Raw genomic sequence first — 24,635 nt, forward strand, 5'->3', positions numbered from 1 at the left:
ACATTATTGATGCTAACCTTTCTATATAGGACCAGATGGTTTTCTTTCAATATAAAATATCCACTGTTGCAACGGTGTTTGTTCATATCTTAGTATATATTATTAATTGTCAGTTTGAGCAATTGCATTTTGATGCCTCAACGGAATTTGTGCCAGTAATTAATTGAAATATGTCATACCCTAATGGGGTATGAGATGATAGATCCCTTGTTCGTGGCATTTAAGCTTTCTTTTCCAGGAAGTCTTAACCTATGACACCTAAGGTGCAAGCTTCAACTTGTACATCGACCTCCTGGAGTTGGGAGATAAAAACTATTGTTTTTGTCCTTTCGAATTTATTTAAAATATATTGTAAAGGGAATCTTAAGGTTCATTAAATGTTTGGACTTCTGTGAATTTGTGTTGTCTTTAATCTTTGTAGTGGGTTTCTAAGTTTAATGGCTAAAGCAGAAGCAGGTTTTGGACAAGTGAGTGTAGGCCCTAACTTACCTTAATTGCTGTTGTTGTTATGGAGCCGTTGGTTCCAAATCCAATGTGGAAATGCAAGGGGACTTGGGGAACATTGATTGTTACTGTAGAAATTGGGTCATCTAGTAGAGAATGCAGGGCTGTTAATGACCATTACTTGTTAGTTAGTGAATCCATACATAATTTTTGATCATGCAAAACAATGTGTGATCTGACACAATTATCTAATGAAGGGCATGCCCTCCTCTGATTCTGTGAGTGGCAAGAGTTCCAACTTTAGCACGTAAGTGGAGTGTCTATATGAGTACAGGGGCAAGTAATGGACACAATGGTAGCGGAGCATCCCAAAAGATCAGCTGTTAATTTTAAGTTAATATGTTCTTTGCTTAGGTTAGTTACTTCATTCATCCATTTGCCCATTAATCCATTAGCAATCATACAGTAACTAATGAAAGAACATAAGATATAAATGCTGAAGACAAGCCAAGACAGAAGAACACAAGAATATGGCTCAAGCCAGGGAAAAACCGCAAGATGGGGAAAACCCTTGATCAAATCTTCTTACTCTTAATCATCAAATGTTCAGCATAGAGAGAGAGAGAGAGAGATAGAGTACAATGACTTAAAGTCAATACTGACTTGCCAAATAGAAGATCTGACATCAAAGCTCTTAAACATGAAGATGACTCAATGAAACTGTAATTCTGGCACCAAGGACTGGAGATTTCTATACTGCAATTCTGAATACTGGTTAGGGCACAAACACAGTTAGCTTCAAGAGCTGATGTCTTTCCTCTGCAATCCGGGTCACTGGTTAGGGCTGCCTGCTTCAGCCCTCTTTCTCCATTCCTGTGATTTACCATTAGAAGACATCCAATCACTGATTTAGAGCTTTGAGGCTCCTCCTCAACGAACCCTAAATCAGTGGCAAGATAAAGCAGTCCCAAACTCATGAAAGAATTCTGACCTGCCTGCGCTCAAGCCTGGGCATATGCGGCCTAGAGAGAAGGACTTATCCATGCCTTCATACCCTCCAAACAGCTTAACAACTAGCTGCTGTAGCGGCTCTCTTCCCACGGCCTGTAACAAAGATACACCTTACCAAATAGCACAGAAAACCATCCAACAATTATTTCTCTGACTGCGGCTCTATTCAACAGGAAATCTGTACCCAAAATCAAGAGATACGCTGCCCAGGCAGACCTCATATCCTTCATGCATGATGCCACAGACCTGCGGCTCTTTCTCCCAAGAAAACCGAACCCTAAACAGAGATGGGTCTCATCATAAACTCGACCCTTGCAACCTGAGTCCTGCCTCAGATGCCATCCTATTTCAGAGGAGAGGATGAGCACTTGGATGTATCAAATGAGGGAGAAAGCACCTCTATATATACCAATCGGTGGGGGTCAAGAGACGTGACTATTGTATTAGGTGAGGTGACATATAAAAGAGGCTGACCTTGATAATTTAAATGTGAGAAAACATAAATTCAAAAACACACTTTTCCTTATCCAAATATGACGATCTTTAGGTCGATTTTGGTCCTCTCACAGAGAGGAATCTGATGTCATAATTATCTTCTTTAATGAGCTGTCCAAAGTGGAATTTGGTCCTAGTTGCCAATTTTAACACTACCTCTCAACTAGGTGTTGATTTGGGGTAGCATCGGGTGTGCACTAGCCGCGAAAATTGGTGGAGAGGCTAAAGCACATGAGATCTCCAAAATACCTAGAAATGGTTTGGGCAGAATCTAACTAGTTTGGGAGATATTAAAATAATTAATATTTTTAATGGAGTCCCTAAGTTTAGACTTAGGGAAAATAAAATATTAATGTGAATTAATATAAAACTGAGTTAGAGTGGTCCAAAAGTCATGGATCAAGTCAGACCTAATCTTACCTGTTGATTAGGGACTTAATCTCGGCCGTTGAAATGTCAACGAGAAAAGTATAAGAGGAGGCTTGAGGGTCACTTGGAAAAAACACCAAGTTGATCAAGAATTCGATTTTCTGGGGCATGGCTTGCTGAAGAAATCAAAGGAGTGACCAGAGTTGCAGCTGAGGGGCAGTGAATGCAGTAGCGAGATAGTACTGGGAGCATCAACGCAGAAGCAGCTAGAGGCCACGGAGAAGCAACCAGAGACCACGTAAAGGCAGCCAAGAGCTGCGCAGAGTTTGAGGAGGGTCAACGTGGGACACACAGAGGCTCTAGAGGCTGATGCAAAGCCCCGAGAGGCTAACGCTGGGCCAAAGAGGCTGACACAGACCCCAGAGGTTGACGCTGGAAGATTTCGTGGGGTAGATTGGGACTGATATCTGTTTCCGACTGAGAGGTACTACTGCCGAGGGCATTATGTGTTGGGTGAGCCATTTTTGGCACCCAGATTGTATTCTGAAACTGCTTAATAATAAAACCCTCAGATAGCTGCACTGGTTTTCCCACATTGGGTTTTCCCGAGGACATTAGTCCAAAAATAACGGTGTCACTTGTGTGCTTTTTCTTCCTTCAATTGATGATCTGTATGTGTTGAGACTGTACTTGTATTTATTTTTAGTATTTACATGGTAAATAATTTGTTAATTAACAGAACAAGTAGGAAGAAATAAATCAGAAATTACAGGAAGGATTTCTAATAGTTAGAATTAGAAATTCCAACATGGTATTGGAGTGTGGTTGCAGATCGTAGGATAACTAAGGGCATCAGCCGAGCAAAGCAGTAGCAATAGAAACAACTGTCCCAAGTGACAGAGATTGTTCCTAGCGGAAAAGCAGCAAGGAAGGGGTGATGTATTGCCTGCGTCATTAGTTCGAGCCAGGAAGAGGATCAATGCAGTGGCAGAGAGGAGCAGACTTGACCTATGCAGTGCCCGGTCATCTTTCTCAGTTAGGAAGGATTGACGCTCGTGGCCAGGAGGTGCAGATTTTGCTGGTGTGGGGACTGTGCAGAGCCTAGAGGCTCTAATCTTCAGTTTGCTAGGGCATAGGAGGCTGTGGGTAAGTTGCAGAGTGAAGCTGGTGGGGTATTGTGGTTAGAACATTACCTAACAGGGCAAGACCAAGGAGGAGGGAGTTGTTGCCAAGTGTTTCTAGCCAAGAAATCCGGATCAGTGGTGCAACCAATGTTTCACGAAGCGGAGACGCGGAAGCATCATTTTCCAAAAATCTAGGAAGCGAAGCGTCTGCTATATATATATTTTTATATTTTTTTGCATTTATACTCAAAACAAACATCCCAAATACCAAATTAATTGTAGAAGACATGAAAACATGCATATTTTTGCATAAATCAAGATAGATATAGCATCCATTGTACATTAATGATTAATTATTCGAGCATCAACCATCTAGAATCTAGATTCTTCTCCTCTTGTCTAGCCTTTGCCTCTACCTCGATTGTCTATGGATATTAGTCAACATTGCCGAATTTTGATCAAACTACCTAATTCAAGACTTAAAATATGGTAGAAAAATCTTAACATGCTTGATCGATGATTTTGACTTGATTGAAAGGTAATTTTTTGCTAAGGGCGTGACAAAGGAGTTCAACAATTAACACAACCAACACTAGGGTACATATAGGGCTTGGTGCTCTTGATTAAATGCTAATCGCATACCTTCATACTTGATATAATCTAATGAAATGCCACAAACCCATTGATCTTGAATTCTTGAAAACTGTTAAGTCTGTTGAATTTTGAATAGGATATGAAATTCTATTTTCTCCATATGAAGTCCAATGAGGCTGGAACCACTCTCAAACATCCTGAGCCATTTCATGGTAATGTTAAAAATTTAAGTAAAAAGATGAAAATGAAAAATAAAGGAGAATGTCACTTTTACTTTAAGAATTTAACATTACCATGAGGGAGCATCTGCTATATTTATATTTTTTTTATATTTTTTTTGCCTTCATTCCTCACCCTAACCCAAGGTGGACCCACCCCCAACAAGCAAACTCACCAAAAAATAAAAAAAATAAAAAATAAAAAATAAATTCGGTTTTTTTAGGCCGCGCTACGCACTTTCCGGAAGCTTGTACTGAACCATACGGTTTGCCCTCCGAAGCGTCGCGCTTCGTATGGCCGAAGCGCCGTACGAAACGCGCTTCGGAGATTCCGAAACGCGTTTCGGAGGGACGCTTCCGGAATTTCCAGGAAGCGTCCATATCAATCTGAAACACGTTTCGGAATTTCGGAACCGCAGTTTTGGGGACGCTTCTTGGACGCATCCGTATGGTACATGCTTTGGGCATTAAATCCGGGGGGGGGGACGTTTCCTGCAACATTGGGTGCAACTACACTGACGATCGGAGTGGGGGCATCTCGACATTGGCAGAGGGGTTTCCAGGAGGGAAATCGAGGCTCAGAGGGAGTCACACTGAGAAATTCCAAGAGGGAAGCAGAGAGACTCGGAAGAGTTGAAAGAGGAGCAGCGAAATGGCAGTGAACGGGGTAAGAGATTGGGACAGACTGGATGGAGCCTCAAACTTCGTAGTCTGGAAGGCAAGGATCTTGTCCATTCTAGACAGGAATCATCTCAAGCACTTCGCCTTGAACTCAATAGCGGTCCCAGTGAACCTGGATGAGAACGAAAAGTACCAGGAGGCAATGGCGAGGGCCAAGAGCATCATCCATGACGGGGTCAAGGACCATGTATTACCACATATTGCCGAAAAGGACACAAAAAATGCGATGTGGGAGGCCCTGAAAAAATTGTATCAGTGTACTTCCATGCAGAGGAAGATGCTACTGGAAAATCAGTTGTGGTCATACCAAATGCAGAAGGGAGAACATATAGACACCTTCCTCGGTCGATTGAAGGAGATCCAGGATCAGCTAACTTCCATAGGGGTTACACCGGATGAGGAGATGATAGTGAGGACCACATTGAACACAGTCTCAAAGGATTGGGAGGTATTTGTCTAGAGCATACTGGGTAGGTCGACCCTTCTAGATTAGGAGGAACTGTGGGTGGCTCTTCGTCAAGAGGACATCAGAAGGCTAACCAAGGTGGAAAGAAGCGGCAAGGGGGTCAAAATCAAGGAGGAAGAGGGGGATGCTGCCCTAGCATCTAAGGGAAAGTAGGAGAAAAGGAAAAAGAAGGACATCTCCAAGGTCAAATGCTTCCACTATGGGGAACTTGGTCACTATGCCAGTGTCCGAGGAAGAAGAACAAGGGAGAGGCTTCTGAGACCAAGGCTGCGCCAGCAAGGGCAGAGAAAGAAGTGGAGACAGATGATGACTATGCCATGAGTGCTCATACGCCACTTGAGAGGAAGTGGGGAGACATCGAGCTGTAGACAGACTACAGGTGATGAGTAGCAGGATTCTTGAGGTACCCAACCACTTGGATTATACCTTGCTACGGGAGCCACAAAGAGGAGTAGCAGGACTCACAGATGTTGGTAGAGACAGATGTGGATGGAGCGACAGAGGGAGCTATAGTGCAAGAATCCTAGGACAGCGTGAGGCAATAGTACGAGATGCACAGAGTTGTTGCAATAGCGCTGAGCTCAGGGAGGGAGCACTTGTTAATAACAGAGGGAGCTTCAGCATCGGGAGTGTTTCTAGCTTGACGGAGATGTCAAAGTTGGGAGATCAATTACTTAGTTCTTAGTAACTGAGTTGTAGTGTAGCAGTTAGCAGTGGCAGTGCTATGGGTAGCACGACATAGCATGATGAAAGGGGTTGCAGTGCAGATGCAGCAGTGTCAGTGGTAGGGCCATCAGTAGCAGTACATGATGCAACAATGCAAACGATGATGGGCAACAAAGCCTAGCATCAACACAGGGACCGATGTCGGATGATCAGGGTGATGCTCAGTGAGGAGTATTACTAGAGCACAGTCCTCGCTAAGAGGGAGTGTTGATTTGGGGTAGCATCGGATGTGCTCTAGCCACGAAAATTGGTGGAGAGGCTAAAGTACATGAGATCTCCAATACCCAGAAATGGTTTGGGTAGAATCTAACCAGTTTGGGAGATATTAAAATAATTAATATTTTTAATGGAGTCCCTAAGTCTAAACTTAGGGAAAATAAAATATTAATGTGAATTAATATAAAACTGAGTTAGAATGGTCCAAAAGTCATGGATCAAGCCAGATCTAATCTTAGCTGTTGATTAGGGACTTAATCTCGGCCGTTGAAATGTCAACGAGAAAAGTATAAGAGGAGGCATGAGAGTCACTTGGAGAAAACACTGAGTTGATCAAGAATTCGATTTTCAGGGGCAAGGCTTGTTGAGGAAATCGAAGGAGTGATCAGAGTTGCAGCTGAGGGGCAGTGAATGCAATAGCAGAGAGGCAGAGATAGTACTTGGAGCATCAGCATAGAAGCCGTGAGAGGGTTGACGTAGAGCCAGCTACAGGCCACGCAGAAGCAGCCAAAGGCCACGCAGAGGTAGCCAAGAGTTGCGCAGAGCCTGAGGAGGGCCAATGTGGGACACGCAGAGTCTATAGAGGCTGTCGTAGAGCCCCGAGATGCTAACACTGGGCCAGAGAGGCTGATGCTAGGCTAGAGAGGCTGGCGCTGGGAGATTTTGTGGGGCAGATTGGGACTGATATTTGTCTCCGACTGAGAGTTACTACTGCCAAGGGAATTCTCTATTGGGTGAGCCATTTTTGGCAGCCAGATTGTATTCTGAAACTGCTTAATAGTAAAACTCTTAGATAGTTGCAATGGTTTTCCCGCATTGGGTTTTTCTGGGGACATTAGTCCAAAAATAACAGTGTCACTTGTGTGCTTGTTCTTCCTTTAGTTGGTGACCAATATGTGTTGAGACTGTACTTGTATTTATTTTCAGTATTTACATGGTAAATAGCTTGTTAATTAACAGAACAAGTAGGAATAAATAAATCAGAAAGTACATGAAGGATTTCTAACAGTTAGACTTAGAAATTCCAACACTAGGGAGAATTCCACCTGTCAAACCAACAACTATGATCATCATGCCATTCTATCGTCATGAGCCATCTCTGTATCTCGTCTCTGCTTTGCTCTGCTGAACATTGATGTGAATAATAAAGAAGAATTGATTGAGAGTGAGTCACAAGACCTTGCCACTCTCCACTGACAAAAGCCAGTCCACATAATCAAAGGGTGAACTCCAATCAAATTGATCCCAAGTGATCAAGTTGAAGAAACATCATTCATCCTAGTTATAGGGAGTGTGACAGTACACAATGCGTCCATCAATAGTGTTATACTCCTTAACTACTTTTCCCAACTCATCGGCTAGATGGGAGGTACTTCCCATGTGTCCCAGACAACATGGGTAGGATGATGCAAGAATACCAACAGGGAAATAATATATCACATCTTGTTCATAGCCACACTTAGGGAATGGAGAAACCACATCCTACAAATACATATCACAATAACACTTAGGGAAAGGATGAACCACATCCTACATATCACAACCACACGTAGGGAAAGGATGAATCACATCCTACACGCATGCAAACCACCGAGAGTAGGGAAATGATGAACCACGTCCTACATGCATGCCAACCAATCATACGTAGGAAGGATCCTACATGTGGGGAAAGGATGAACCACGTCTCACCGACATGTCAACCACCAATCATAGGGAATGAGCATCCTACATGTGGAGAAAAGATGAACCATGTCCCATCAACATGTCAACAGATGCCTATATGCATCTCTTACTGGGGTATCCACAAGAGAAGGTGAACCACTCATTCTACTCATATGCCATAGGAGAAGGTGAACCACTCATCCTATGCATATGTCATCAACAGTAGGGGAAGGTGAACCACTCACCCTACATACATGTGTCTGCAATCGTAGGGGAAGGTGAACCACTCACCCTACACACATATTAATCACCATGAGGTTTCACAAGGGAAGGTGAACCACTCACCCTGTACATAGCGCACCAATAGGGGAAGGTGAACCACTCACCCTATGGTCGGTCATAGCTCAATAAGTACCCAAAGCCCTCAGGAGCTCCCAAAGCTCAATGTTCAATCTCTAACCAAGGATCCCTTCATATAGGAAATAGTGCCAACCTGCTTTCTGAAAGTCAAGACTAGATCAATAGGAGCCTCATAGCACCATTCAACAACATATAGATGTATGTATAACAAACATATTCATTTATAGCAGAGATCTTGGTAGCACTTAGCAGTCCTCTGCTTCTTGCATTTCTTGATGAAGAAAGTATTTGACTGATCTTACTCCCTCTTTCTTAGGGAGACAACAGTCTAAACTTGTCTTTCCAGGGTGCATTGTGTTCATCAAACAGCCTACTCATCATAAGATCTGTCCACCCAAACATGCCATAGAGTAGGAATGTCCTTTGTTGTACCATATAGGGTGGTATGAGAAATACTGGATCCTCGGAATCTACTTTTACAATATACAACGAAGGTGTGCATAAATGGCTCACTGAAGAGCTTCTTCAATAGAGTGGCCTCATAGTAAGCCATACTTGCTGATTTCAGCCTTCATAATGATCCAGATTTCAGACTTTGATTTATTCATAAAGTAATGTGAATTTCAAGAGATATAGCACTTAGATGTGCACTTTTCATTTACCATACTGTCTGACCAACAATTTATTTCAGGCAATAGAGTCATAGAGATATCTTAGTAAGCAGCAATTCTTTATGGGGGATATCCATGGATCCACTCAAAAGTATTCATATAGAGACCTCATAGGATGACCATGTCCGAATTAGCAGCATCTCCATCTTATCAAACTTTTTAATCTTAGGGCCTTTCATCTTGACCCCTTAAGAAAAAGCTCCCTCTTACTTTGATAAATGAAAGGGTTATCATATGTTGGACAAATGCTATCAATAGCTGTATCATAACTCCCTCATACTCAAATTGTATTCATAGGTCTGTCTTCAACCTGCTATTAATACAGAGATTTTATAGCTCTCAGTAGAATCTTGCTTTGTTTAATGGGCTTAGATCAAAGAGGAACTTTCTGAAGAATCGACAAGGTTCTTCTTTAATCAGGAGAAGACAGCTTTCTTTGAGATAATTTCAATGAAGGCCATTGTTGTCCTAGTTGATCTTCAAGAATGAAAGCTTCAAATGTTGCATTTCATTTACTGGAATATCTCGGTAGCTTCTCCATAGTAGATGATGTTCCAAAGGATAGTCTCTCCAATGTTTGCATCTGTCTTGTTCACAACTTGATTGTGAACAATACTGTAACACAGACATCAACATACAGGGCCTACAACATATCACCACTGCTACGAGACCTGTAGCGATATCAAAAATGTTGGGCTGACAATAGAGCATAAATGATGCTATGCTGCATATACTTGGATGCCATTCATAGGACAGTGCCACTGATGCCATATCTTTACTGCACAGGATACTATCCTTGATAGCTACAGATCTTCATACTTCAGGACGACCCCAGCATTACCCAATATACCAATATGGTAGGTAATCATCATGGTCCATACAAGCATTGTTTTGTTAACAAGGCTTCTTAGCATTATTCCGGAAATAATAGTAATACATGTCCAGTAGTAATGAATCTCAACATTGCCCTATCCCGTGAAGCAAGGTCTGTCCTTGATCTGAATGTTTCAGCCTCTGACAGGTTCACTGCAACATTCAGCTGATGATGTGGATCAGTGATACAACTTTTGAATATCAACAATAGGGGAACCTTTTCTTATCAATGATGCCATGACAACTTCTACAAGCAGTCAATTTTCAACCCGAATCTTAGACATGTCTTCAGAAAACAGTCCTAATGCAGTTGTCACTTATATGATTTCAAACTGACTTTCTATCAAGCTGATACCTCTGCCCTTTGACTTTGTTCATGGAGATGTTTCATTATAATCTTTGCTTTGAATGATTTCAGTATTTCAAGAGAGAGAGGGAGTCAAGTAGATTTGACAACCAAGAGCCACATTTCACAATATGATAAAGCATTTAACTTTGAAGAAAATGATACTATAATTTGTTATCAAGGTCAGAGATAGGATTGTTGATTTGGGGTAGCATTGGATATGCTCTAGAAATGACAATTGGTGGAGAGGCTAAAGCACATGAGATCTCCAAGACCCAAAAATGGTTTGGGAAAATTCTGCCGGTGAAGGAGATATTAAAATAATTAATATTTTTAATGGGTTCCTAAGTCTAAACTTAGGAAAATAAAAATATTAATGGGTATTAATATAAAACTGGGTTAAAAGTTTCTAAATGACATGGATCAAACCAAACCTAATCTTATCCGTTGATTCGAGATATAATCTTGGCCGTTGAAGACTCAATAGAAAAAGTATAAGAGGAGGCTTAAGAGTTAGTTGGAGATACACTAAGGGAGACCAGTCAGTTCGATTTCGGGAGCCGGGCTTGTTGAGAAATTCGAACTAGAAGACTGGTTTGCAGCAAGAGGTAGTGAGTACATAACAGAGGCAGGGACAGTGCCAGAGGATCAGCGCAGAGATCGAAGAGGTAGACATAGAGCCACTTAGGAAGACACGAGGCAACGGGATTGCATAGTGACTGGAGGGCCTGCGTGGGTGATGCAGAGAGGCCAAGTGCTGATGCAGTGAGGCAGAGTGCTGATGCAGAGGGTCTGGGAGCTGTGCAGAGGCTCGCTGGACTGACACTGAGCCTAGGAGAGGTGTCGGAGAATTTATCTCTGTTGGGTGAGCCAGTTGGCACCCTAGTTGTACTCAAGAAAAGCTGATTAATAAAATCCCCTCTGCTGTACCGGTTTTCCCGCATTGGGTTTTTTCGGGGACAATTGTCCAAAAATCACTGTGTTGATGTGTTTGATTCTTGTGCATGTATTTATTTCTGTTTAATGATGTGACGTCTGTAGTAGAATTTATTTAATATTTACTGAAGAGATTTCGTAAATAACTTATTGAAGAATAAGTAGGTAAAATAAATCAGTTGCTGCAGTAATAGAATTTTCACAAGGAGAAGGTTGTCAAGGCATCAAATATGATATGTTATAGAATTCCTTACAGTTTTGTCTTCAAATTAGTGCACTAAACCTCTTAGCACAGAATATGGGTTGCCTTACTATACCCCAGAATTCTTGTGAGGAAGTTAACCATTAATTTCCAAGGTTCAATGAGCCAAGATACCTTCTAGAAGCATGCCAATCAAACGTTGCTAGAATTACATCATCATTAGAGATCAAGATTCTCAAATCAAGCTCAGAGCAAGGTCACTCAAAACCTTAGAGTTGGTATTAAGAGGAAAAGACGTATTGCCTTGAAATATCAAGCGATCAATACATCTCCCATAGTGCCTTCACAGACTTGCTCAATTGTTGGATTATGACTGATGGATGTGTCAATAGCATATATATACATATATCCCCAAGAGTCTGCTGCAAAAGTATTAGATAATATCCAATATTGCTCCTTGATCTGAAAGATTTCCCAGAATGTATGCCGCAGACTCCAGAGGATAATCAAGGCTTGATCCTTATATTAGAATTGTCAACAGACTCTCATCAAAGATCCAGTGCTCATGCTCAAACTGGGTTGACTTCAATATACCCTTTAACAACTCGGCTTCAAATGCTCAGAGATATGCAATGAACCAAAAAGGGATGAGATGGATGTGAAACCATACCCATCATCTGAAACGTTCCAGGGATCTGAGAATCTCAGAGAGAAATTATTCTTTAGGAATGATACAGTCCTCTAAAATGAGGGTTGTAATACTTCAATCAAGGATCTACAGAGGTTTGGCCCTATCTCCAAGGATCATAGAAGATTTCGATCTTTAAGTATATCCTCTTATACACTTATGATGATAAGCTAGGATTGTTAAATAATCCTCTGAAAATATCTTGACATTACTCAAAACATACCTTGTGAATACAGGGACATACCTTGATGACTTCCAACCTTTACCGGTGATGTTTGAGTAGCTCTTGGATTGGTGCCCATGATGTTAAGAGAATGTCACAGATTTGTCATTCTTGAACTCAGATTTAGCCCAGAGGACTGAAGGTTTAATTCAAATCAATGAAATTCCTCAAATGCTTCATGGTGATTGCAATCTCTTATACTTGGGCTTGTTCTCACCTGAGCTCTGATACCATGTTAATTTTAAGTTAACATGTTCTTTGCTTAGGTTAGTTACTTCATTCATCCATTTGCCCATTAATCCATTAGCAATCATACAATAACTAATGAAAGAACATAAGAGATAAATGCCGAAGACAAGCCAAGACAGAAGAACACAAGAATATGGCTCAAGCCAGGGAAAAACCCCAAGATGGGGAAAACCCTTGATCAAATCTTCTTATTATTAATCATCAAATGTTCAGCAGAGAGAGAGAGATAGAGTACAATGATTTAAAGTCAATACTGACTTGCCAAATAGAAGATCTGACATCAAAGCTCTTAAACATGAAGATGACTCAATGAAACTGCAATTCTGGCACCAAGGGCTGGAGATTTCTATACTGCAATTCTGAATACTGGTTAGGGCACAAACACAGTTAGCTTCAAGAGCTGATGTCTTTCCTCTGCAATCCGGGTCACTGGTTAGGGCTGCCTGCTTCAGCCCTCTTTCTCCATTACTGTGATTTACCATTAGAAGACATCCAATCACTGATTTAGAGCTTTGAGGCTCCTCCTCAACGAACCCTAAATCAGTGGCAAGATAAATCAGTCCCAAACTCATGAAAGAATTCTGACCTGCCTGCGCTCAAGCCTGGGCATATGCGGCCTAGAGAGGACTTATCCATGTCTTCATACCCTCCAAACAGCTTAACAACTAGCTGTTGTAGCGGCTCTCTTCCTGCGGCCTGTAACAAAGATACACCTCACCAAATAGCACAGAAAACCATCCAACAAGCATTCCTCTGACTGCGGCTCTATTCAACAGGAAATCTGTACCCAAAATCAAGAGATACGCTGCCCAGACAGACCTCCTATCCTCCATGCATGATGCCACAGACCTGCGGCTCTTTCTCCCAAGAAAACCGAACCCTAAACAGAGATGGGTCTCATCATAAACTCGACCCTTGCCACCTGCGTCCTGCCTCAGATGCCATCCTATTTCAGAGGAGAGGATGAGCACTTGGATGTATCAAATGAGGGAGAAAGCACCTCTATATATACCAATCGGTGGGGGTCAAGAGACGTGACTATTGGATTAGGTGAGCTGACATATAGGAGAGGTCGACCTTGATAATTTACATGTGAGAAAACATAAATTCAAAAACCCACTTTTCCTTATCCAAATATGACGATATTTAGGTCAATATTGGTCCTCTCGAAGATAGGAATCTGATGCCATAATTATCTTCTTTAAATGAGCTGTCCAACGTGGAATTTAGTCCTAGTTGCCAATTTTAACATCAGCTCTGTTGGTTTATAAATTGTAAATTACAAATTCAATATTCTTTTTCACTGGTTTGAGAGAAAAAGAAGGTTGAGTTTTATTTTTGTGTTTCCTGTTTCTCAAAGTTATTTCTCAGTGCCTGGTTTTTGTATTGCAGATGGAAAAATTTCAAGCAAGCCATGCAAGCCATGCTACATCACAGTGATGTTAAGGGAGTTGAAATCCGAAAGGTCAATGCTTCAATATATAGCTTTCCTACACCAGATTGTATGTGCCGTGAGGACTCCAAACGTCAAAGATTGGTGTGAGGACCCTGGAAACAGAATGGGCACTTAAAAGAGGCACTGCTGTTTCTTGTGTATTCAATTTTTAGCAAGGTGCATGTGTACCTTATGTAACTTATTTGTGGTAGCTTAAATAAATTCTTTGTGTTTATATATTATTATTTGGTAGGATTTCATCGATTCTTTTATTTAATAGAATGATGTTGAGGGAGGGTTGGACATGGTTAAAGCTTACACATCATCAGTTTGTGGAGCAATGTGGCTCTATATTGTATAATGCACTAGAAAGTACAGTCCGTGGTGATATATGATTTTATCAAAAGAGCATCGTATATTGGTTTCCACATTGAAGGCTAAAAGGGTCCAAGAGATTTGCAGTTTCCTTTATCCGTCTGGTATGGGAAGGAGCCTTAAATTGACAGGCAACTATGCCGATTGATATAGTAGCCAAATAAGACATGCTGTCTCATAGTATTGTTGTGTACATAATATGGCAGAAGTAAATGGGCGTGGTGTATTTATTTCTTATGGAGGAAGCAAAATTTTCCACTAATCCTTGGGTTGTATTTTCAACCCATTAACACAGGAAAGTGCCAATGTGCCATTGGCAACTTCCTGCAAAGCAGCTAAGTGATAGGTTGCATTTGTGGGAACAAATGATGTAAGTTACCATGTTCGTCATCCAGACAATAAATTGAAGCTATCCTATTAGATGTGGTTGTAAAACTCGGTCTCAAAACAGTGTTCTTATGCTTTTGTATTTTCCATGTTTTGCTGGTTGACCTTTCCTTTTCTTGGTATTACATTTTAGTGTGAGTGATATGTTGACTGTTTACAAGTCCAATATTTGTATAGGTGCACGCCGGGAGATTTACTGGAAGAAAAAGGATTCTCTTAAATGTCATTGCTCCTAGAGAAAAATAGTATATTTGAAAAACCATTGCAGTGTTGACAAAGGTGGCATGGTGCAAGACTTATTTGTTTAAATTCATTTAATATAAAGACAAAATGCAATAATGGATATTTTATTTGTTCACGTGAGAAAAAATATTCTTTTATCATTTTCCGGCTATAATTACATTCTGAATAAAACAAAATTAATTTAACCCATTTCATGCGTTTTAAACCTAATGCCATCTCCTAATTCCATGATTCCCCCTTATATTCGCAATTTCATAATTGATAGCAATCTCTTCAGAAGTAAGGATTGCAAAAGGATTATTACAGGCCTAAATCCTTTGCCTAAGGCCAGCCTTGATGACTATCTTTGATGTCAAATACATTCATGCAAGTCGAAACTAAAGGATTCCAAAAGAATTATCACGGTCGTCATTCCTTTGCCTAAGTCCTTCCTGGATACCTACTTTAATGACCATTCTGCTTATGCACGTCGAAACTAGTAATAAAAGTATTGAGATTCAAACTCGAGGTACAGGAACTCAGGTGTACAAGACTGATGGCTGTTAAGGCAAGAAAATAATGGGCTTAAGCACCCGGTTTATGTGAACTTTCCCCATGATTATGTCATACGTCACTAGATGTTTAAACTTTATTTTGGACTACTTAGCTAATTGCTTTAATTTGGCATAACGATGCCAAATGTTATAAACTTGATATGAAATATGTGCACAGAGAAAACCTGGGTAAATTTGATGAATGAATATATTAAATCAGGTTGTGCACTCGTAGTTGCAAAAAGGAATGAATACTGATTGAACTCTGGGTAACTCATGCATTCATAGTCAGTGGCAATCAGAAATGAACTTAATTGAACTCTGGGCAGCTTTGTTCAGTTGGCACCGCTTCGGTCCTCTATTGAACTTATTGGAGGTGGGTATTGAAAGGGAGAATAACGTATTGTTATGTCATCCCAGGATTAAATCTATCATTCAGGTTAGTGAAGACTGGTGTATTTAAACTATTATGCAAATCTCAGAATATTATGGAAACCTGAAGACAAATGAATTTAGAATGTCATGGAAATCTTCGATTGTTTCAAATATTGAAATTTCATTAGATGCAGCGGCAACAAAATTAGAATTAATGGTTAGATGTGATGGAATTGGAAGCAAATTAGAAATCAGTAGGCACTAAAACGTGGGAAATTATGGTTGAAGAATAACTTCACTTCAAATTCTAATTCTAATTCTAAGAAAAGTTATATGGTTTTTTAAAGATTGATTCTTAGAAATTTCAGATATACGAGGATGGGTCAGAACATTCAATTAAATTCATTATAGTTAGTACTGTTCTTTAAATTGAATTTATATAATAAATAGGGGCATATGGTGGTCTTTGCAGACATAAACATTATAAAACATTATTATATGCCATTCTTTTATAAGTTAAAAAATAGCAAACATCTAACTTGGATTATTACTGATATTGTTTACAAAGTTCAAAAGATATTATAACAAAATGCAAAATCAATTCAAATAGCTTTTAATTTTTCTATGCACTATGAACTTTAGATGTGTATTAGAGAGGAAGAAGATGAGTGGTGTGTTAAATTATGAACCTAGTAACCTGGATAACTTATTTCCTAGCATATTATCTCAACCTGGATAACTTATTTCCTAGCATATTATCTCAATAACCTGGATAACTTATTTCCTAGCATATAATCTCAGATGTACTGAATAACATAAGGGTCTTAGCATAAACAAAAATATTTAGTATAAGCAAATTAAATACTAATCTGAATCACATAAGCACATAAATATTATGTAAAATAAACATTTCTTTATTAATAACTCATAATCACATAAGCACATAAATATTATGTAAAATAAACATTTCTTTATTAATAACTCATAATCTACTCAAGCTGCCTTACTGGGAAAATGGCTCTCTAAGGAAATTACATACACAATAATGAATTTGGATCTGATCCAGTTGATCAAGCCCTAGATTTGTTCTTTGTTGTGTCTTGGTTGATTTGGATCTTCATTGCTACACCTTGAACCCAACACGCTTGAATGAAAGTCTTTCTTCATCTAGCCATTGAAATTCTACGCTCGTCGTGGTTTGTGCTCAAGAGGTCTTGTGTGTCTTCTCTCTTGGTTTAATTTTTATATTATAAGCTTGAGTTATGATTGAATCCACAACCTTAATCTTCAAAGTGGTTCATGGTTGACATTAGATCTCACCTTAGATAGTTAGTTGGGATTCAATTAATTCACTAATGTAAAAACCCTTGCATTTCTTTATATTTACTCGCTTTTGTCTCATAAAATGAAAATACTTTAATCACTAAGGTAATTGCTAAGGTTAAGAGTGTATTAGGTGACTTCTAAATATCTAGACATTTAGCCCTGTGTGGAAGTACCTATTGCTTGATGGTTTTTGGAAAATGTGTGTTCCAAAATCCAATTTCATATAGGTTGTTATTCTATGTACAAACATTTATCATCTATTAGAATGCAAGAAAAAACAATGTAACAATCTTCAAGCATGAAACGATCAAGTTACAATGCTAAACAAGAAACACATGAAAGAAGAAATTGGGAAGCAAATAACTCATCATTAACATGGAAAGGTGACAATGTAGTTGTCTTAGAGGCACTAAACAAGACTTGCGAGTAGCGCACCCTTGTGGCTCTTCTAAATGAGGGTCTTCTTTCCTCTTTGCAAGTACAATCTCTCCCAAAGAAGTTCTTGAAAACTCTCTAATGGTGGGCTGAGGTATGCAAAGAAATGCTAGAAATTGGAAGGCAATTTTGCTAGCATAACTTTACATAGATCTCTTGTTGGATCGGTTCCCATGGTTGTTTTTAAAGGCAAAATAAGTGGTTATTCCCATCCAAGTCCATTAATGGCTTATGGATTGTATGGGCTTCCCATGCTTGAGGAGGGATGTGAGAAGTCCTTTTGGGGCTCATGTACTCCCCTCAAGTGTGTATAGACTCTGGGTGAGCTGATTGAACTTTGTACTTGTACACTGATATGAAATTTGCATGATTTCCTTTGTTACTGATCTTTGGCGTGTTGTTTTTCGTGGATCCTCGTGACTATTTAAGAATTAATCAAACAAATCTATGCAAATTTGAAAGAATGACTTTGCATGGATTAATTAAAGGAAGATTTGTGATAGTTAATCAACTACATTCGGGTGATTGGTTATTATCCTTAGGAACCTTTGCTTTTGCTAATTTTTTTTTTATATTTTTTGGCTCTGGTTGGTGCATTTGCATGATCTAGGTGGTTTTGGAGAAGCTCAAAAATGAAACTTTTCGGATCTCATTGAAACCAAGACAGATCGAAGAGCTCGTCATCCTAATTCCAACGATGCAGACGACACCTCAATCTAACTTCATATGTGCAAGTTATTGCCAGTGAAAATTCCAAGTCAAACTTGGGAAAAAAGCGAAGTTTTTGTCACAAGATAAATTTGGCAGCTCGAACAAATTTGGCGGCAACCTAACTAAATCTGGGGGACTACTAGATAAAGTTAGCAATGCCTCTACATTTGGCAAAACTGCAAAATATGGCAGAACTCTGCCAACTTTGCAGCATGTGCCCCAATAGGATGGGGCCACGTGGCCCAATCAAGAGGCGCGATGTGGCACCCATGGAGTGGCCAAAAAGGCTTGTTCAAACCCCAACTTGGCATATGGTTTTAACAACTATATTTCTTATATATCGACAGTCGGCGGGAGTCGAACACGCCGACGATGGAACCGTCGTCTCCAACCAATCGCATACCATACCATGACGGTTCCAATTCAATGCAAACAATGAGTCCAAACATAAATATGGCAATTATAACTTAAGTCAGACAATGAAGGTCAATAAACTAACACCGATGACTATGCAACAACACAATGATTATTCTAATCGATGATTCCATTAACACAAGTTTAAATGTGGTGGTTATGCTATGTTTGGGTGGACCGTCTCGTGGGGGTATACGCCAAACCCAACACAACGACAACCATATATATAGTTTTAACTGGCGGATTGGCAGTTGGAGTCGTAACAACCAACTTATTGACTAGGTGCTCACAGTTATCATCGATGGTTGTGGTTTGTAACAGGCTCCATCCAAACCAAAAAAACCATTGGTGGCATAGACCACTAGAATCAAATAGGTTCAAATAACACTCGGTGATCTCAGATTGGCACAATTGTGTTCAATATTTAAAACAGTTTGTTGTGACCAATTGCCAGTGGCAGATTGTTAACAAAGTGGTCAATCCCCAGTCATATATAGTTAATGGATATCTTGGCATGTTGGCAGTTGACAAAACAAATAGCAGGAAACCTAAACTTGGCAGCTAATTTGTGTTGGGCAATTGTTTAATTAACGTCTCTCTTCCATATATTGTCGACGATTGTGAAAATTGGTATTAAAATGACGACGAGTTTTGTTGTTTTTCAAATTTAAAAAAACACGCGCCACAGGTCACGTAGGGTTTGGAACCCATGAATCCTATGTGGTCAACACTTTACAATGAAGCCAATAACCAACCCTCCCACGGGTGGGACATTGTTAAGTTTGTCGACGCGATGGTATAAAAAGACCTCTCTCATTCGACGGAGGTAGGCTGAGAGCCAATGGAGTGTGGAAAGACCAAGTGCGCAAAAGGATATCCACAATGCGAAGTAGACTGATTGGGATCTGCGCGTACCAGCAGTTCTATGGGCTTATAGGACTACGTGCAAAAACCTGACCACGCAGGCACTGCCAAGGCTGGAGTATAAAGAGAACATTGTAAGCCCTATAGTACATGAAAAGCTTAAACCGCGCATGATAGCACCAGTAGATATGATGGTTCACGAAACCTTGAAAGAAGAAATCCAACAGGGAAATTTTAGGCTCCAAGAACTTGAGAAAGGAAGGGTGCGATTAAGGAAGAAAAGTGCTTTGGTAGACATGGAAGTCAAGAAGCTTGAGGACGAGATAAAGGAAGATTTTCTTAAAAAAAAAACCAAGGTGATAACACAGGATGCGCACAATCACATTGTGGGGTTGTGTTATATTCTTTCCACGACTAGCCCACGTAGTTAACCGAGGGGTTAGAGGGGCGGCGGAGCCCCTCTTCGTTGCGCCGATTGTGTAGTCGGAGGCGGTCATAGGGGGTTTGAGGCGTACTCGTAACCCCACTTTATGGGTGGACCCACCTATGGTTTTGTGCATGGTTTTTCACACGTTTTTGGACGTGATGGTTTTTCGGTCCATGGTATTAGACGCAATGGTTTTCGGTCCTTGGTATTGGATGCTTCGACATGTATAAATATGTAGTATAACATTGAAAGGAACATAATAAAAAATCAAGCTGGTAGTCCCCGTTTTGGGATCCAAGGGAAAATCTCTGTGTATATGTGTTTTATGTGTTATGCTCTCGCATTGTTTATTTTCTATGTTTTTAGAATTCGTATGCGGGTAATTTCTGTACGGGGTTAAAACCTACATTTGGTATCAGAGCTGTTTTGGCTTCAAGGGGACGCCTTTGTCACTGAGGGGTTTCGCTCGGCCCTGTGGTAGACCCTATTCAGTGGGAAATCTGCGAGATCGATTCTGGTGGTAAAAGAAGATGGCGAGTAGTGGAAAGATAGAGATCGAGAAATTTAATGGTAAGAGTTTTGAGTTGTGGAAACTCAAGATGGGGGATCTGTTGGTGGATAAAGATCAGTGGATCACGGTAAATCCGGGTACTAAACCAACGGGAGTGTCCGATGAAGAATGGAAGAAGTTGGATCGGAAGGCAAAAAACACAATACGATTGTGTGTTTCAAATTCAATATTGCTGAATGTATCAGGGGAAGCTATGGCGAAGGCTTTATGGGACAAGTTAGGTACTTTGTACCAATCTAAGTCTCTGGTGAATAAACTGTTCTTGTGGAAAAAGTTGTATAACCTGAGGATGAAAGATGGAAACTCGGTGACAGAGCATTTGAACGCACTTAATACTATGGTAAGTCAGTTAGCATCTATTGATATTAAAATTTCAGATGAAGATAAATGCATCAGTTTGTTGTGTTCTCTACCAGATTCGTGGGATAGTCTGGTTATTGCAATAGGTAGCAATGCAGCTGCCTTGCAGTTTGATGAAGTAGTCTCAGCCTTGCTGACAGAGGAGATGAGACGGAAAAATATGGAGCGCTAGAATGGTGATGCCTTATCTGTACGAGGACGGTCCCAGAACAGAAACAAAAATAAGTCATCGAGTGGGAGATATAAATCTAGAGGGAGATCTAAATCTCCAGGAAAATCTGTAAAGGTGGTGTGCTAGAAATGTGGAAAGGAAGAGCACTACAAAAGGGAGTGTAAATCTAAAGCTCCTGACAAATGATGATGCTTCTTCTGCAGAGCCGAAAACCACCTCAGATGATGGTGGGGATGTGTACTTGGCTTCTTCAAGTACACATGTAGATCATGAGGCATGGTTGATTGACTTAGGTGCATCCTTTCACTTCACTCCCCATAGAGAGTGGTTTTGCAAGTATGAGAAATATGATGGTGGTGATGTCTTCTTAGGGGATGATAGGAAGGCTAGAATTGTTGGTCGCGGAAAAGTAAAGTTTAAGTTGCAAGGTGGAAGGGTTAGAACACTTCCGGGTGTTCTACATATTCCTACATTGGCTAGAAATTTGATTTTTGTAAACAAGCTAGATGATGTAGTTGTAAAGACAGTGTTCGAGAAAGATACCTGCAAGATGGTTCGGGGAGCATTGGTATTGATGTGGGGAGTTCAAATTGGAACTGTGTACAAACTGTAAGGTAGCACTATTGTTGATGGGCGCAACAGTTCTGTGGTTCCTGAAAGTGGAGTTGAAAATATAGTGGTCTTTGGAGAGAAGACCATGCTGTGGCATCAAAGGCTTGGACATATTGAAGAGAAGGGCCTTTGAATACTTCATGGTAAAGGTATGGTAGAAGGTATGAGTAATAGCTCTCTAGATTTTGATTTCTGTGAAAATTGTGTATACGAGAAGCAGAACAGGTGAGTTTCCCCTTTGGTAGTAAGGGGGTAAAACAGATATTAGAACTTGTGCACAGTGATGTGTTTGGACCTGTGAAAGTTCCATCACTGGGTAAGTCTGTGTACTATGTATCATTTATAGATGACTTCTCAAAGAATACATGGATATATTTCCTTAAGAAGAAATCTGAAGCCTTTGACAGGTTTAAAGAATTTAAGGCTCTCATGGAAAATCAGACAAAGAATAAGATAAAGGTGCTGAGGACAGATAATGGTGGAGAGTTTTGCAGCAAGGAATTTGAAGAATTTTGTAAGAAGTGTGGTATATTACAGCAGAAGACTACTCCATATACACGTCAGCAAAATGGAGTTGCAGAAAGAATGAACAAGACGTTGATGGAAATGGCAAGAAGCATACTCAGTGGTGCCAAGTTAGGACAAGAATTCTAGGCAGAGGCGGTGGATACTGCATGTTACCTGGTCAACAGGTCACTTTCATCAGCGTTGGAGGATAAGACTCCACAAGAGGTATGCACTGGTAAGAAACCCTCTCTTTCACATCTAAGAGTATTATGATGTGATGCATATGTACATGTTCCAAAGGAGAAGCCAACCAAGTTGAATAGTAAATCTGAAAAGTGCATCTTTATTGGGTATAAGGATGGTTTAAAGAGTTATAAGCTTTGGAACCCAGTAACAAGGAAGGTTGTGTACAACCGAGATATGGTGTTTAGAGAGGTGAAAGATGTTATTAAACATGAAGTCCAACCAAAGGAACCTAATAAGATAGAGTTTGAGCTAAAGGAGAAAGAATCAGACTCTACAGCAAAGGAGTAATCAGAAGACGAAGAGCCAAAAACTCCGGCTGTGAGAGGATCGGTTCGAGAAAGAGGACAACCAAAAAGGTATAGTCCATCTGCTTTCTATTCAAATTTTTTTTTGTCTGTTTTTTATGAGGTTCCCAGAACTGTGAAGGAAGCAGTGGATTCAGAGGATGGAAAAGTCTGGAAAGAGGCCATGGTTGATGAAATGGCATCTGTGCACAAAAATGAGGCTTGGGATTTGGTGGAGTTGTCAGCTGGAAGGAAACCCATTAGCAGCAAATGGGTGTTCAAGAAGAAGACAAATGCAAAAGGAAAGGTGGAGAAATACAAAGCTCGATTGATAGCAAAAGGTTATTCCCAGGTGCTGAGAATTGATTTTGGTGATATTTTTTCTCTTGTTATAAAGGTAACTTTTATTAGGTTACTTTTATCTGTTGCTGCTGCTTTTGATTTTGAGGTAGAACAGATGGATGTGAAGACAACATTTCTTCACGAGGATCTGGAAGAGGAGATCTACATGAAGCGACCTAAAGGCTTTGTGGTGAAGGGTAAGAAAGAACTAGTATGCAAGTTAAATAAGTCTATGTATGGGTTAAAACAGTCGCCAAGGATATGGTATCAGAAATTTGATACATTTATACGGGGACTTGGCTTCACCAAAAGCAAAGCAGATCACTGTGTATATTTTAAATTAATTGGTGACTGTGTTATTTATCTGGTCTTGTATATAGATGATATGTTGCTAGTTGGAAATGACAAAGAAATTATCCAAGATTTGAAAACCCAATTGTCCAAATTCGACATGAAAGATCTTGGTGCTGCAAATTATATTTTGGGCATGGAAATTAAAAGAGATCGGGCAAAGAGGAAGCTCTGGTTAAACCAAAGGAAGTATGTCGACACAATACTGCAGAGGTTTAATATGCAGAATAGTAAACTGGTGAAGGTTCTTATTCTTGTAGGTGTGAGGTTATCTGTTGAATAGTGTCCCATGACACAAGAAGAGAAAGAAAACATGTCCCGCGTTCCATATGCAATTGCAGTCAGTAGCTTGATGTATGCAATGGTCTATACTAGACCAGACATTGCACATGCAGTGGGAGTATTAAGCAGGTTTATGTCAAAATCAGGGAAGGAGCATTGGACAAAAGTGAAGCAAGTTTTCAGGTATTTGTGTGGCACTAGTGATTATGGTTTGTTCTACCAAGGAAGACCAAGATTGGAGAGTGTTGGATATTCGTGGCTTTGTTGATGCAGACTGGGCTGGAGATCTAGATCAGAGAAGATCTACAAGTGGGTATGTGTTTAACCTATTTGGAGGTGCAGTCAGTTGGATGAGTAAGAAACAATTTGTAGTGGCACTATCAACTACAGAGGCAGAATACATGGCAGCCACTCATGCAAGCAAAGAAGCAGTTTGGTTGCAGAGATTGTGTTCAAGTATGGGGTTAGTACATGAAGCTATAAGGATAGACTGTGATAGCCAAAGTGCAATTTTCTTGGCAAAGAACCCCGCATATCATTCAAAGACAAAGCACATTGATGTTCAGTATCACTTTGTGAGGGATATGATAGAAGACAAAAAGGTGTTGCTGGTAAAGGTGGACACTTTGAAGAATATTGCAGATGCATTGACAAAATCTGTGAGCTCTAAGAAGTTCTCTTGGTGTAGAGAAACAATGGGTGTTTCAAGGCTGAAAAAATTACTAAGCTCTCTTGTGGCCCCCTGTGGAAAGAAAACAACAAATGGGAGAATGTTGAGTTGTGTTATATTCTTTCCACGACTAGCCCACGTAGTTAACCGGGGGGTTAG

The 24,635-nt window shown here is 40.2% G+C and overlaps 1 protein-coding gene across 2 annotated transcripts in view; it reads left to right on the forward strand.

Moving 5' to 3' along the window:
- Positions 1–14,590, forward strand: part of LOC149218114 (O-fucosyltransferase 9-like) — a 280,725-nt gene extending 266,135 nt beyond the window's left edge. For both annotated transcript variants that reach the window (XM_089383814.1, XM_089383815.1), the window contains exon 10: positions 13,947–14,590. In XM_089383814.1, the coding sequence (XP_089239940.1) occupies positions 13,947–14,097 (151 nt within the window). In that variant the 3' untranslated portion in view covers positions 14,098–14,590. The remainder of the gene's footprint in view (positions 1–13,946) is intronic.
- Positions 14,591–24,635: the final 10,045 nt, after the last annotated feature.

The sequence above is a fragment of the Pinus tabuliformis genome, chromosome Q (genome assembly GCF_031772625.1).
Source record: "Pinus tabuliformis cultivar Carrire ecotype Pingquan chromosome Q, CPIR1, whole genome shotgun sequence".
Taxonomy (NCBI): Eukaryota; Viridiplantae; Streptophyta; class Pinopsida; order Pinales; family Pinaceae; genus Pinus; species Pinus tabuliformis.